Source organism: Mobula hypostoma, chromosome 4 (genome assembly GCF_963921235.1).
Source record: "Mobula hypostoma chromosome 4, sMobHyp1.1, whole genome shotgun sequence".
Lineage (NCBI taxonomy): Eukaryota > Metazoa > Chordata > Chondrichthyes > Myliobatiformes > Myliobatidae > Mobula > Mobula hypostoma.
Genome location: NC_086100.1, coordinates 25,854,436 through 25,870,504, shown reverse-complemented (window position 1 = coordinate 25,870,504; position 16,069 = coordinate 25,854,436). Strand labels below are relative to the sequence as shown.

The 16,069-nt window shown below is 37.0% G+C and overlaps 1 protein-coding gene across 4 annotated transcripts in view; it reads right to left on the bottom strand.

Moving 5' to 3' along the window:
- The window catches only part of xrn1 (5'-3' exoribonuclease 1), a 110,999-nt gene that overhangs the window by 31,902 nt on the left and 63,028 nt on the right, over positions 1 to 16,069 (bottom strand). For 2 of the 4 annotated variants that reach the window (XM_063045423.1, XM_063045421.1), the window contains exons 21-32: positions 14,661 to 14,823; positions 14,121 to 14,234; positions 12,650 to 12,748; positions 11,523 to 11,638; positions 10,256 to 10,402; positions 9,291 to 9,380; positions 8,595 to 8,730; positions 4,743 to 4,799; positions 3,223 to 3,355; positions 1,777 to 1,846; positions 1,275 to 1,494; positions 293 to 424 (exon numbers count right to left, since the gene is read on the bottom strand). In XM_063045423.1, coding sequence (XP_062901493.1) covers positions 293 to 424; positions 1,275 to 1,494; positions 1,777 to 1,846; positions 3,223 to 3,355; positions 4,743 to 4,799; positions 8,595 to 8,730; positions 9,291 to 9,380; positions 10,256 to 10,402; positions 11,523 to 11,638; positions 12,650 to 12,748; positions 14,121 to 14,234; positions 14,661 to 14,823 — 1,477 coding nt within the window. Of the gene's footprint in view, positions 1 to 292; positions 425 to 1,274; positions 1,495 to 1,776; positions 1,847 to 3,222; positions 3,375 to 4,742; positions 4,800 to 8,594; positions 8,731 to 9,290; positions 9,381 to 10,255; positions 10,403 to 11,522; positions 11,639 to 12,649; positions 12,749 to 14,120; positions 14,235 to 14,660; positions 14,824 to 16,069 lie in introns of those variants that run through there. The other 2 variants (XM_063045422.1, XR_010017629.1) reach the window with 2 other exon arrangements.

The window sequence follows — 16,069 nt, the reverse complement described above, 5'->3', positions numbered from 1 at the left end:
ATATAAAAAGTTAGTTAAAATTCTGCACAACATGAATCAAAGGAAAATTCTATCATTATCCAGGATACTATACTGCAATAAAGCCCAGATTCTACATTGGTAAAATTGTATGTGGCTGGCCTGGCTGTTTATAATGTAACTATGCAAACTAGAGTAAGCAAACAGTTAAATATTTTGTATTTGAATGTCTGCAGGAACAGGAAGAGATACAATAAGAACATAATATTTACTATATTTATGAAGATATTCACTTCTAATTAAAGAAATTTTAATCAATGAACATCCATCCTACCACCTTAGCAGATGCTCCTTTGTGTTCATGATCATCATTTCTTTGAAAGCTAGACAGTCCATCTGCTTTCTGATGGTTGATTTGATTGCTTCTATTTTCTGCCCTGAGAGATGGTTGTCTTCCATTAAGCTGCTAAATGTTAAAATGCAGAGATAAAAATTAACTTTTTGGCTCACTAATGTTTTTAGACAAAGTCACAATGTGCAGATTCTGAAGTGAGCCAGACACATTATGATCCAGAGAATAGCAGCCTAGTCCGTTCAATCTCAAAGTATTTCAGAAAACCAAGCAGAAAATAGGTTTAAGAGGAACACAATGAAAATCTCACATCATGCTGGATCTAAGAAATTCAAGAACATTTTAATAAAACTGCTGATTTGCTGCCATTCTGAAACATCCAAACACCCTTGTGGATTTCTTTTGAAAACACCTATGCTTAGCATTGTCAATGATCCCTCCCATCCACCCAAAAATTTCTGACTGCCTATCATCAGGAAGAGTGTACCACAGCATTAGGACAAGAACTGTTAGGATAGGAAACAGCTTCTTTTCCCAGTACGTGAGACTGCTGACCTCCCTGCTGCCACCCAGTTCTCATCACATATGAAGAGCCAGTAGTGTTATATTGTTACTTGTGTTCTGAATGAACCTTATTATTTGTTAATTTATTGGGGGTAATATTATTTTATGTCTTGTGTGTCTGTTACATGTACTATGTTGTTCACCCTGGTCCAGAGGAATGTTGTTTCATTTGGCAGTATACATGTGTATGGATGAATGATAATAAACTTGAATTTGAAAATTTAGAAAATCAGTCCTATTAGTTTAAAAAAGCAGGAAATGCTCAAGCAGTATTTGTGATAATAACCACCATTCTCTCTTCAGATTCCAACTGGCTTATTGTTTCCTATCAGCATCTTCTGTTCTTTTTCAAATTTCCAATATCAGGTTGTGTTTACAAAATTAAATTAAATATCCATACCTGCGTAGGTACAAATAGGGATCGAGGGGAGTGGTTCAAGCCTCCTGTTGGTATTTTCTGAGCAGACTGCGAAGAAGGAGACATAGCATGTTGAGATATTGCCGCTGGCTGTGGTTTCAACAACATTGCTGCTTTCTGGCTTCCAAACTCCAAGCGATTACCGTGACTGAGGTTGATTAAGGCACACTTTGGAAGCCTATAACCTCGGCAAGGAGAACATCTAAAAGCAATTGTAGCATCATTAGTTGCTGAAACTACATTTTTAGAGTGCTCATATTCTTGGGAAGTAAATGCATTAACGTAACATTATTCAAATCCCACAAAAATAAATTATCCCAGGCTAAATGATCTTTCCATACAGCACAACCAATTATATTTTACTTCAGTTAAAGGGACAATCCTTCAGTTAGCAAAGCCTATCAATGAAAATACAAGATGTGGATGTAATTGATTTGAACAGTGAATTAAGTAACTTCAAAGAACCCTGTAAATATAAACAAACCTTAGACTAAGTCCACCTGGAAATTCTTCATCAAATAATACTTCATAAAATTCATCGGATTCTCGCTCAGCTATACAAAGAAGACAAGCACATATCATTGAAAAGCAGAAAATCCTCGATAACAGTGAAATTGTAGTTTATTTTCATTTTGACAAATCAGAAAATCAGAAGACTACATATTTACTGTTCCAATCTAAAATAAGGACTATTGCAAAGAAAAATTGTTCAAGGTAGTGCTTCCAGAAGGTCAGATAACCTTAACAAAGCACGAAAAAGTTACAACAACGTTGGGATGTGACGGGAAGGTTGCAGAAACGTTTTTTTTTAAGACCGATTGAGTTAAACTTTTAATATCAACATTCTTACCACTCCAACTATTTATTTTGCCAAATTTAAAATTGATTGAATGAATACACTGACTAAAAAATAAAGGGCAGGTAGTATGACATAAGATTCTCAAAATAAGTGGGATTTTGAATGAACATTATACCAAGTTATCATTATACCAAGTCTGAACCTGAATCATTCTTCCAAATTGATTTTACTTTAGGGATGAAACATGGCTCTAAACTGTGTCTGGCACCATCAACACATTAATCTACATGAAAGAAAACATGAAATATGTATGTTCAGGCAAAGTAAGCTTGATGAAGAATTTGAAGGGCAAGTTTGCAAAAGTCAGGGAGGGAAACAACATTTTCACCAAGTGGGCATTATGCAGGAACATGAGAGATTTAAATAATGTTGACATCAGGTGGAGATAGATGACAAGAACAGCAATTTATTTTGGGAAATTAAATGGAGATATAAGTATGCCTGCATAGAATAATGACACACCATGTTAAAAATCCAGTAAGTTTTGAATAGGTTTGTTTACTACTAATTTAGAAATAATACTTAGCCAGTCATGATCTCTTAAGACCAAGAATATCAAACAGCTGATGGATCTAAGAAATAGGAACAAAGTAACCATACACAAAAACAATGACAAATAAATAAGATCATATGAAAATCCCAATTGCTGGGTCACATGGATTCTGTATTCAACTTTGCTAAAAAGCTCCAAAGACCTGGTAAAAGCTACATAACTAACTGCAAACTTGAAAAGCTGGAAAAAACACTCAAATTAAGCATGCATGAACATTATTCCGAATTTTAAGAATGTCCAAAACCATTTTTAAAAAAATGAATGATCTTAGAAACTTATTTGATCCCAACCATAGAAAGACACAGAACTCCCAGAAAAAGCAGGCCAGAGTGAAGCAAGGCGATGTCTAGCCTCAGCAGACAGATTGCGAAAAGACCGCAATCAAGCGGAACAGACCGTTTAAAAAAGTATAATTAAGTACTTCTTGTTGACCTTTATAAAGGTCAAAATCTGAGTTATTGCTATCCAAATTCATGGCACTTAACCTTCTCTAAATATTATGCTCTTTAAAACTTCACCTCCTTTCATTCCTATGATAGTTCCTCGAAGACCAACAGGAACAGAGAAGTCCTCCCTCACATTCACAACACGATCAAATAAAAGGTACTCTGCATCTTTGTCTGGGACTATACCATGTTGTTGCTCCAGGGGCTGTGTAGGGAAATAAAAACTTAGAAAGAAAAAAAGATCTTGAAAGTACTCACGTGTTTAAAATTCAGTTTAACTGATAAAAGGAAAAGCAGTTTCAGCACATTTTATTTATGAATGTATTGAAGTTCCAGATCTCCAAAAGTCTAATCAGACTCCGACTTAGTCCTAAGGTCCACGTGCTCATGAACATCTGTACTTTGTCATTGTCTAGTTTCTAAAACATCCACCATCTTATTAATCTATTGTAGGTATAGTAATCTTGCAATATGTGTACGGGCCTCTTCCCATTATCCCCTCACTTTCAGTAGGTTGCTACCCATGCAGAGAATCAGTGTTCTTTACCTCCCCACAAAAAGAAAACAATAAAACTTCAAATCAATTACATGTTGCAGAGCTCTTGTTTGGTGACACTGTGTAGATTGGATTAAACCCACCTCCAAAGATCCTAACACAGAATTGGATGAAATGGTACCAAATTTCTCAACTTATCTACAGCAAGCCAAGCTCTGAATGAGGAGGAAAAATGACTTTGGGGATACAAAAATAAAGGTGAAGAGGGAAAGAGTGGATGAAGAGGGGCTTAGGGTATTCTGCTTTCTGTTTCTATTTCCTGTTATATAGCTGTTCTTTCTAAGAGAGCAGAATACAATTCAAAGGCCACTGAAGTTCTCACAAAGCAGTACAAGCAAATAATCCATAGAACAGATCTTCTGAATTTTGTGTTCTTAATTCCACCCAGGGCCTTTCCAAATTTGGGATGATTGAGGTCAGCTGGAATGAAACATTAGTGAGTTTGGTTGTACCATCCTTGCTTAATGGCACTAGACTTCTTAATGGGTTGTCAATAAGATCCTCTGAAATGTTAACCATTTCTCATTCCACAGATCTTACCTAACCTGCTGAATGTTTCCAGCACTTCCCTTTTTTTTTGGTACAACTCCGTTTCTCTTAATTTAGGAGAAACACCAAGCTACAAATTTGCACTTAAGCTAGTTTACAATGCAACCTGGAAAATGGGAAATTTGTTGCGGAAAATGCAACTTGGAGTAAATGATCAAGTAGAGTGCAAAAAAGTAATGTTTATATTTATTCTTGGCTTCAGACAGATATTCTATCTTTCAGATGATTAGCAAAATTTTAGTGAATGAGGGGATGATTTCCTTTGTTCTGTACAACTGCTACAGATATTCATGCAAATTAAGCACAGTACTTACTGGAGCAGACAAAAAAAAATGGCTCCCCAATTAGCAAAGTAAACAAATAACAGTCTAATCTGGATTTTGATTTCAAGACCCTAAACTCTCCAGTGGTACAATTATGAAGCTGGTGCTAAATTTCATATTAAATGGAAAATATTACATCGATGAAATGGTCTCATTGAACTTACCCTGTACAACAGATGTGGTTTCACAGTCACTCTTACTTTCTTGTTACTTCTTCTTTGCTAAGAGGAATAATGATACTGATGTTAAACAACACTTTCAGCAAATGTTTCAATTAAAGTATTAACTATGGACAATGCTTTATCTTCAAAATTTACAGGTGTTTAATGAAATCAAATAATCAAAAAGAAATTGAAATATTGCCTTTTGTTGCAAAATTGGAAGAGATGATCAAATATTCATTTGATATAGGATTTTAGAGAATAATTACATTTAAAAGATGCAGCAGTGAGCCAAAACACTGGCACACCAATGAAGAGACAGCAAAAAAGTTTTCCCCAGGAAGTAACCTGCAACAAGCCTATGAATGCGCCAATGTCATCTGCAACATTTACTACGTGGTCTATGCATCAAAGTACTTGCCTTGAGAGTACCAGAAGCAGACTGAAGTGATAATAATCTTCCTGCCTCCACTCTGACCAGTGATTAGCAGAAGAATCTTCATTTGTCGGAGTATCTGTTCTTATCTATTCAGTCTCATTAATCCTCTTCCCCTTACTGTACCATTTCCAATGTTCCTTTGGTTCCCACATTTTCAGATTCTGCTCTAACTCCATCGACAAGTTTACAGATGATACCACTGCATCTCAAATAACTATGAGTCGGATTACAGGAAGGAGACAGCAAACTTGAGCAACATGGCATCATGACAACAACCTTCCCCTCAATGTCAACAAAACAAAAGAATTGGTCATTGACTTCAGAATGTGCATATGCTCCTGTCTACATCAACGGGGTTGACAGGTTCCAGTTCCTAGATCCGAACATCACCAATGGACTGTCTCGTCAAACCACGTTGATGTAACCAACACCTCTCCTTCTTCAAGAGGCTAAAGAAATTCAGCATGTCTCCCCTTACTCTAAACAATTTTTGTTGACGCAGCACAGAAAGCATTCTGTCTGAATGCATAATGGCTCAATATGGCAACTGCTCTGATTGTGACCACAAAAAACCACAGAGAGTTGTGGACACAGCTCAGCACATCACAGGAACCAGCCTGCCCTGGTGAACGCTATCTACAATTCCTGCTGCCTCAGCAAAGCAGCCAGTATAACCAAAAACCTGACCAACCATGGACTTTCTCTCCTCACTCACATATCAGGCAGAAAATACAAAAGCTATAGCACTAGGCTGAAAGTCAGCTTCTATCCCACTTGCTAACAGACTCCTAAAATGACCTCTTGTACAATAAGATGGACTCTTTGCCTCACAATCTACCTTTATATGATCTTACACTCTGTAGATTACTTGCATCCCCTCTATATATGTTTTTTTTTACAGCTGCATGAACCAACTATTCTTCTGAGCAGAAAAATTTTTACACAGCTGGAAAACTGCGTAGCAACAAAGGTTACGTATACAAGAGCATGTCAGTTACTGCGCAGCTGTGCAGCCGTGCAGCTTAGAGGAAACAATGCTTGCAATGCACTTTTTTGGTAGCTTTAAGAACATAAGAAATAGGAGCAGGAGTAGGCCATCAGGCCCGTTGAGTCTGCTCTGCCATTCAATAAGATCATGGCTGATTTGGCCATGGACTCATCTCCACCTACCCGCCTTTTCCCCGTAACCCTTAATTCCCCTACTATGCAAAAATCTGTTTCAAATATATTTATTGAGGTAGCCTCCACTGCTTCTTTGGGCAGAGAATTCACAGATTCACCACCCTCTGGGAAAAGCAGTTCCTCCTGATCTCTGTCCTAAATCTATACCCCCGAATCTTGATGCTATGTCCCCTAGTTCTAGTCTCACCTACCAGTGGAAACAACTTTCCTGCCTCTATCTCATCTATCTCTTTCATAATTTTACGTTTCTATAAGATCTCCTATCATGCTTCTGAATTCCAGCAAGTACAGTCCTAGGCAACTCAATCTAACCCCCTCATCTCTGGATTCAACCTGGTGAATCTCCTCTGCACTGCCTCCAAAGCCAGTATATCCTTCTTCAAGTAAGGAGACCAGAACTGCATGCAGTACTCCAGGTGCGGCCTCACCAGTACCCTGTACAGTTGCAGCATAACTTCCCTGTTCTTAAATTCAATCCCTCTAGCAATGAAGGCCAACATCCATTTGTCTTCTTGGCAGCCTGCTGCACCTGCAAACCAACCTTCTGTGATTCATGCACACGCACTCCCAAGTCCCTCTGCACAGCAGCATGCTGAAATTTTTTACCATGTACATAATAATCTGTTCTTTCATTTTTCCTTACAAAGTGGATGACCTTTGAATTTACTAACATTGTACTCCATCTGCCAGACCCCTGCCCACTCATTTCACCTATCTATATCTCTCTCTGTAGACTCTCCGTATCTTCTACACAATCTGCTTTTCCACTCAATTAAACGTTTAAAGCTTTTACACTTTATCTGGCATTGCTATTGTTTTATCTTATTCTAGCTCAATGCTCTGTGTAATAATTTTACCTCTATAGACAAGTTTTTCCATTGTACCTCTGTACATGTGACAATAATAAACCACTAGCAATACATACAGCCTTCAGTGACATTATTAAAAGCCTTAGGGTTAACTGCCTTCTGAAAGTTGATGACACCCAGTTCAATCTTGCATCTCTTCCTTCCTCAACTCATCAATTATTTTGGAATTGTTAAACAGTTGTTCCAACATCTAATAGTAAGCAAACACAATTTTATATCACACAAATAATGAGAAAAGCAAAGCCACATGCATCACCAACTTTGCTCGTTAAACACCAATGCCACCTCCTCTTCCCTGAGGGTGAACCAGAGTTTCACAATTTTACTATCATGTCTAACCATTGAAATGAGCTACCGATCACATACTTACAGCAACACTGCCTATTTCTGCTTCTAGAAAAGTTGCCTGAATCTGTGTCTATCTCAACTCACCTGTTCCTGAAACTATCACCGTGATTTCTAAAGATATCAATTCTCACTTTCCGCCCTTTGCAAACTTCGCCACTCTTATCCTAACTCCATTCGTTCATACAGTCAGTCTCCTCTTGAATCCTAAATTAAGTAATTAATCAATTCTAATATTCTCATATCCCTCACTGGTTTCCATCTTTAGCTCTTCCCCATTTAGCCTTTTGAGCATGCCAATTGCATCCATTCTGTTAAACATACCTCAATGACTTAGCTTCTAATGTTGCTGAATGTCAGGATTTGTGAGGTCATCATGGTGAAATGCATTATTATGTACCACTGCAAGGAGTGGGGCATGCCATTCAAGATGAAAAATAGCTTTGTAAATGGAAAATACATATTCCATAAAATTTGATGGCATTACAGCAAAAAAAAATCAATGAATTAATGCAGACAAAGTGAAAGTTATTGCACCTGACAGAAGGGGCGGGAATGGAAACAACAGAAAGACAGAATACTGATTGGATTTTCCCCAATGCCAATGAATGTGCCTCAAGAATACTTAAATGGTGCAAGGCTCATCCACTGGCAGGAGGAAAAAAAATCAAAATTATTCAAGTCTCCTTCTTGATAATATTTACTGACACTGTAGAATGCACACTATAGAATGCAAACTATGATGTGATCGATACAGAGCTCAATAGCCTAGTACAGACTATTGTATATAGCCTAGCCTAATACAGGCATTAAAGAACTGCGACTTAAGATTTATTGTAGAGTTACAGGCAACCAATGACAATATAGAATTTGAATCAAACAGAATCACCATGAGAAAACTTGATTAAATATGAAAAGAAGGATGGAATTAAGGAATTACAAACTAACAGGTATAGTTTTAAACTAAACTAAAAGGTAGGTTTTTCAAAAGTATATCTGAAAACTAAAACAGGGAAATACCTTGCAGCTTTCTACCTCTTCCTCAATCTTTTCGATGATCGCTGCATCCAATAAGTTCAAGTCACAAGATGCTCTTGACAAACTACTGACAGGATGCGTCTTCAACCAGGCTCCAATTTCCTGGACCTTTTCAGGACTGTTAAAATTTTGAACAGTATTTTTAACACAGCAGCTTAAATAGTATTATGCACAATGCAATAGAATAATTCAACATATTCTTAACTGACTAATTTAGGAAAATATAGTTCACTAAAGATTCATGCTGGGTTAACATGATTTTAGCTAGACAGACAATGCGCATTTATATTCAATGAGGGGTGGGAAATTTTTCGTTTACTTAAAGGGAGCCTGAAAATCCCCTCTAACAAACTATAGTAAAGAGAGTTTCAACATTTAAGCAAAGGAGTAAAACCTTCAGGTTTTTGAGATAGAAAATGATGTTACAAGAATAGAATTCTGATTCTAGAACAATTATTAATTTTAAATGAATGATTAATTCTTCAAAGCCCAAGGTTTTTGGGCATAAGAGACAATGGAATTCAGTAATAGAAGAAGTATGATTGACAGAACAGGCTTGAGGGCCAAATGACCAATTCCTATTAGTATTCAGCCATCAATTAATCTATTCAAGTGCTTTGAAAATCATAGGTGAACCAAAACTAAATGCTAATGCAGCAACAAATAAGTTAATCTCACCCACTGACATCTTCTCCAGACCAAATATCATCCTCATAGTACAGATCTTCGTGGCTGTTTTTAGCAATGTGGCATATCAGTTCAGGGAATCTAAAAATGAAAATATACATTTACATCTGGTTTAAATAATATTATTTGCCATTATCAGTTTAATTTATTCAAAATATAAGCAGAAAATCAAGTAAAAGTAATAACATCATAGAAATAACTGGAAACTTTTCTTTCTGAAGTTTTGGACCTGACCATTCAGTTAAGAATTATCTATTGCAAATTTATTGCTCAACCCTCATTCCTGATTTGTTCAGAATAATTAATCAATTCCATCTGAAGTCTCATCAGAATCTGAGTATCAATAACTAGTTGCAGTAGAACATTCTAAATGTCAAGGATATACTTGTTTAGTAAACAAGTGACAAAATATCTACTTTCATTTTTTTGTTCTTTTATTGTTTCAATAAGAACTGGCAAATAAAAATATATCAATTTGTTCACAACAGAGTTTTACAAACAGGAATGAGATCATGACCAGAAAATCCCCTTGTGTGAATTTGATTAAGGGAAAAATAATGACAGGACACTAGAAACCCCCATGCTCTTCTTCCAGTGCCACCATGAGATTTTTCTATTCACCATTTCCCAGAGTGTAAGGTTCGATAAAAGTACTTCAGCACGGTAAGTTCATGCATGATATTACGCAGCTGACCCATACCAATGGTTTATTAACTTAATCCTACCAATGTATTTTTAAAAATCTGTCATGGTGGTACAAGTCCATGCTTTGAATCAAATACTCTAGTGTGTGAAGCACTCCAGAACTGAATCAACCCTCAACTTCATATAACAATCTTGAAAAGGACAATTGCACATGGCTGGAAGAGATCAAGTACTCAAAATACCATTTTCAATAGCAAAAATATTTTGCTCTAGATAAGTGGAATTATGCACACAATGGAATAATATTTTACCTCTCTAGATATTCACTCAGAATCTGTTCAACAGCAGAAGAATACAACCACTCATTCCCAACTTTCTTTGTGTAACCTGGCACTTCTTCATTCTTCTTATTAAACTTTAGATTCAGCCCCACATTCATTTTCTGTTCTCCAAGTGGGCTGCCAAAATGAATTTGAAGACAATAAATTAGTCTTTTTTTTAAACAGAATAATTGCTCCTGATAGTCTCCCTTAAAATTCAATTTGCAATTGGCATTTATAAATCCGGGTAGATTTCTTTCAACTACAATTCTCGGTACAGAGAAACAAAATTCTGCTGTATATTTTTCCAGTATCAACGGCTTTATGCTAGTTATGACAGCAGTATTTACCACTAACCATTGATAAAAATGATAACAAATTCAGCACTTCTGCTCATGCAGAGTAAAATACAGAAAACCCTTGCCCTTTCTGATTTGCCTATGCCACTTGCAGTCTTCCACATTGCATTCAAGGACAAATAGACAAGAATTTCAGCTGCTTTTAAACCACTCTCATTGAGAACCATCTCCTTCAACCCCTTCCCCCTCCTTACATTGTCACTTGAGGCAAAACAGATACATTGGGTGAAGGAAGTAGCTTAGTAAAGAATTCAGTGCCGTGAAACCAATTTTATGTCCATTCTAATTCCTTTACATTCAAAAGTTAAGGCTTTGGAAATAAAAAAAAACATTAAGAATTTCATATAGTTCAGTCTTTAATACTCCGACCTTAATATGTTCCTTCCAATATGTAAATGTAGGAAGTTATCAAGTGTCCTTCAGACTAAATATTTTCTGCTCATCCAATTGGTACAAGCACGAATGAAGCCTTTGGCCTGATTGCTCCCATGTTGATGGAGCTTGGATGAGCACATTAAAGCATTAATTATGTTGATCTGCAGTTCAAAGCCAAGACCTTGGAGATCCGGTAATTTTCTTAAGTTCGCAAATTCAGATTTATTTATCACATGTACATTGAAACATACAGCGAAATGCATAGTTTGCATTCACAACCAACACACCCAAGGATGTACTGGGTTCAGCCTGCATTGCACCTAATCAATTTTTTTCCATGAAATTCGTGACATACTTGGTGTTTAGAAATGCAATTCTTCAATCATTTTTTTTTGGGTAAAATAGGTGCCTAAGATTACTTTCCCCATGAGGCAAAATTATTTATTATTTTTTCTGTAAAGTGAATTGAGACACCTTTGTTGCAACAGAAAAGCAGTCAAACAAGTAAATAAAGGGATGCTTACTTTTCCTTTGATCCTCTCCCAATAAACAAACTGCCTGTTAACCTTGACACAAGATACCCAGTAACTCCAAGGCGACTGGCCAGGACGTAGCCAGGGTTATATTTTGTAGAGTATTTCTGAAACAATTACATAAAATCAATAACTGCCAAAAATGTTCACTTCTAAATATTCATTTCCATTATGTGGGTACTTAGTCATTTAATTAACCATTTACTCATTTCCACTGAAGCTCCCTCACCTGCTGAGTTCCTCCAGCATTTTGTGTGTGTTGCTCTGGATTTCCAGCATCTGCAAAATCTCGTGTTCAATTCTATTCTCAACTCCTCAGAAAATAAAACTGGGTACATGCTGCAAGATCTAGCCAACATTAGATCTAGTTTTGTGATTGGAAGCCTTTGAGTGGTGAGCTACCACAGAGATTGATTGATTTATAATTGCATTTACACAGTTGTTCCTGTTATAGTTACTATTCAATAGATTTGTAGAGTATGACCACAGGAAAAATAATCTCAAGGTTGTATGTGGTGAAATATATGTGCTCTAATAAAATTTATTTTGAACAAGGGGCTCATCATACTAGGAGAAGCCTAACTGCTAAAGGGGTATCTTATACGTAGATTGTAAGAAATTATTTCACTCCACAAGACTGTCCGTACTTCTCTCTACCTTGGTAAAGCAGTCAGCATAATCAAAGATACTACACACACCAGATATTTTCTCTTCTCCCCTCTTCCATCATGCAGAAGATACAACTCAGCATGAAAGCATGTACCACCAGGATCAATGACATCTGCTATCCTACTGAAAGAATACTATTGAACAGTTCCCCAAGTATGATAAAATGGGCTTGATCTCACATTCCACTTCATTTTGGCCTTGCACTTTGTCTACCTGTACTACAGTCTATTACCGTAACAATTAATTCTACATTGTGCTATACTTTTCCCTTTGTACTACATCAGTGCTCTGATGTGATGAGGAGCTTGCAGAACCAAAATCTGATAATAAAGTAGCTTAACAATTTCACTACTATTGTGATATAATGGTTTTGAAGGGGATTATCACAGCAATACTGGATGGAACACTTTACAATACTCAAGATATTCAAACTAACATCAAGTACTCACATGCTGGTTTTGTATAATGCCATCTAAATGAGGTTCACAAGGAACACTGAAAACCACACGGATTCTTCCATCTGTGATAACATCTGAAGAGTCTTGAACCTATTAAGAAAATCCATTTCAGTTTTATTCAGCAATTTTTTGTGCAAGCACACTTTTGTCCTGATGTGTTTTACTGGGTTCCAAAGCAGAAGTGCAGAAAGCAGGCAAAAAAGACAAAACTTGCATTTTCACATCCTAGGAATTAACAGTTACATTTAACAATGTCCTTATGTACCGTCACTGTTAAACATAGGAGGAGGGTGAAGCAAAGAGCCATGTGAAAGATAATCAATTAAATTTGCCTTAGCAGTTTTGGTAAAAGATAATGGATTGCTTGCCAGGAAAACTTCCTCACTCTTCTTTGAATAATGATGCAGATTTTTTTATGTCCACCTGATACATTCAAGTTTGAAATTTAACAGCTTGTTGAGGGAAAAATGCACAACTATGTTGCAGCCTCTCAGAAATGCAATGAAATTTAAGTCCTGGGGATGTGCAAATCTTTAACATTAGACTTTAACATTGGCTTTAACTGTATTAGCTAAGAGTTCTACAGCTTAAACAAAAATGGGGCTGAATACAATTTTTTTTAATATAAATCAGAGTTCAAAACCAAAATGTCATTTGAATTTGTTGGTAACGTACTGTGGAGGTGCTGTGCTGTCAGAGATGCCATACTTCAGATTAAATACTTACTGCTCTGCCAATTGTTGATGCTGTTTAAACATTTTTTTCTTGCTTTCCATCAGATTATGAATACAATTCATGAAGCTTAACCGAGACCTCAGTTACAGTCTATAATACTGCCAAGGAACATCAAATCCACTTACAATTTTTATTCCATAGAAGTTAGAAGCAAATTTTAGTGCAGTTCAAAGTAAACGTTATTATCCTGTGCATTTAGCATATACAACAGATTGATCTAACATAATTTTTTAAAATTTCTAATAAAATTAATGCATAGTATCTTATTATAAGTGAATGGTGTTCAACAATTTTCACTTTAACCATACTGGATTGGGTGCATAGAGTATAGCCTTAATTTATGCACAATTTCTGTAGATTATTTGTAAATAGGTTGTATCACAGCAGATTATCAGCCTTTTCCTATCTATTAGGTATACCAATGTTCAGATAATGATCAGAAGCACCAATCAAATGTCTGCTCTTCCCAACACTCCTTTTCTGCAACACTACACCATTACTGTGGGTAAGATGAAGGTCTGCCAATTGACCACGAGATTGCACTGATTTTTGTGGCAATTATTTACATTGTTGACCCAAAGAGATAGTAAGGTTACAAACTACATATATTCTAATGAAAGCACTCAAAACAGTTAGTGTTACATCTCATTTCTCATACATGACCAAACTGCAATCACTCTTATCTAAGACACATAATGTTAGATCTCCTGTATCAAAATTAACCAACCTCTCCCATGCAGCCATAGTAAGGAGTTCCCAACATGAAAATGTTAATTCCCGGTGGAAATAGTTCATCCAATGTGCGGAAGCGAGACAAACTGGAATCAAATGATTTTAGGTCCTGAAAAAGAAGCATCGTGATTGGATTTAATTTCATCATATGGTTTACACAAAACATCTCTGTGAAAAGGTTCTTTGCTATACTGGAGGGGTTTAGAACCAGAGGGCACAGCTTCAGAAAAGAGGGATAACTATTTAGAACAGAGATGAGGGATTTCTTTACCCAGAAGGTAGTGAATCTGTGGAATTCACGGCCTCCACAGACTGCTGCGGAGGTTGATAGCTTTTGGATTAGCCAGGACATCAAAGGTTACAGGAAGAAGGTAGGAGAATGTGGTTCAGGGGGATAATAAATCAGACAAAGCAACACACACAGAATGCTGAGGGACTCAGCAGGTCAGGCAGCATCTATGGAAAACAGTAGACTCGATGGCTTAATGGCCTAATTCTGCTCTTACGTCTTATGACCTTTATTTTCATCTCTTACCCGAACAGTGGTTTGATGCGCAAATGGGAGTATTTGCTTTGACCATTCCTTCTCCAAAGTAACTTCACCATTACGACCAAATACGTATCGACGACCTGCGAGAAGCTGTGCATATACAAGCACTGACGTTTCATTGATAAGGATTCCTTTCCTTTTGTGGTAACTGAAAAGACATTTTTTAAAAATAAGGAAATCACCAATTTAAAAATCAACAAAATTAGAAGATAAAATTAGCTTGTTTATGAATAATTTATGTGAGAAACAAAAGCATAATAATCACCCATGCTGTTGGAAGATTAATAAAATAAAATACTCATGACACCATGATAAATAATTTCACACTAAGTCTTCAAAGAGACAGCATTAATTACCTTTCCACTCAATGTATGCTTCAAGCTGCCAGCACAAATGGTGGATGCAGGTTGATTTCAGCACTTAAAAGAAATTTAGATAGGTACAGGTGTCCCCCGCTTTTCAAACGTTCGCTTTACGAAAGACCTACATCAATGCCCTGTTTTCGCTAACAGAAGCTGTTTTCACTGTCATGAAAAAAGCAATGCGCGATAAAAGGCAGTGCGTGCCCCAAGCAGCCAAGCTCCTCCCCCGGAATTGCATTCTAGCTGGCACTGCTTAAACACGTGCCTGTGAGCAGCCGTTAGCAAGATGATTTCTAAGGTATCGGAAAAGCCTATTGCCGATTGCGTCGCCTCTGATCTGGGCCAACATTTACGTGCCGGGTGGCACCTAATCAATTAGCTTGTTTACTTCGGTTTTTTTCTTAAAGATATGCTGGGTGCGTGCCGGCTACCGCTGCATCCCTGCATGGTTCGCGGCCCGGTATTGGTCGGCGGCCTGAAGGTTGGGGACCACTGCACCACCCAACCTCTGACAACCCAGCCTAACACACCACCATCAGTGTGCTCGCTGTCTTCCTGATTCCAGTAAGTGATACTACACTGTACATACATTATTTCTATTTTATATAGGCTGTGTATTTTTATGTGTTATTTGGTATGATTTGGCAGCTTCATAGCTTAAAGGTTACTGGAGAGTGTGTTTCTGCCCAGAGCGCTTGCGTGAGATTTTCGCTACAGAGAACAGTGCGGCAATGATTGTAGAAAAGTATTTCTACTTTATATAGGCTGTGTATTTATCATATCATTCCTGCTTTTACTGTATGTTACTGTTATTTTAGGTTTTATGTGTTATTTGGCATGATTTGGTAGGTTATTTTTTGGGTCTGCAAACGCTCACAAATTTTTCCCATATAAATAAATGGTAAATGCTTCTTCACTTTACGACATTCCGGCTTACGAACCATTTCATAGGAACGCTCTACCTTTGGATGGCAGGGGAAACCTGTACTAGCCTACAAAGTACCCAGGACATCTTCAGGGAGCAGTGTCTCA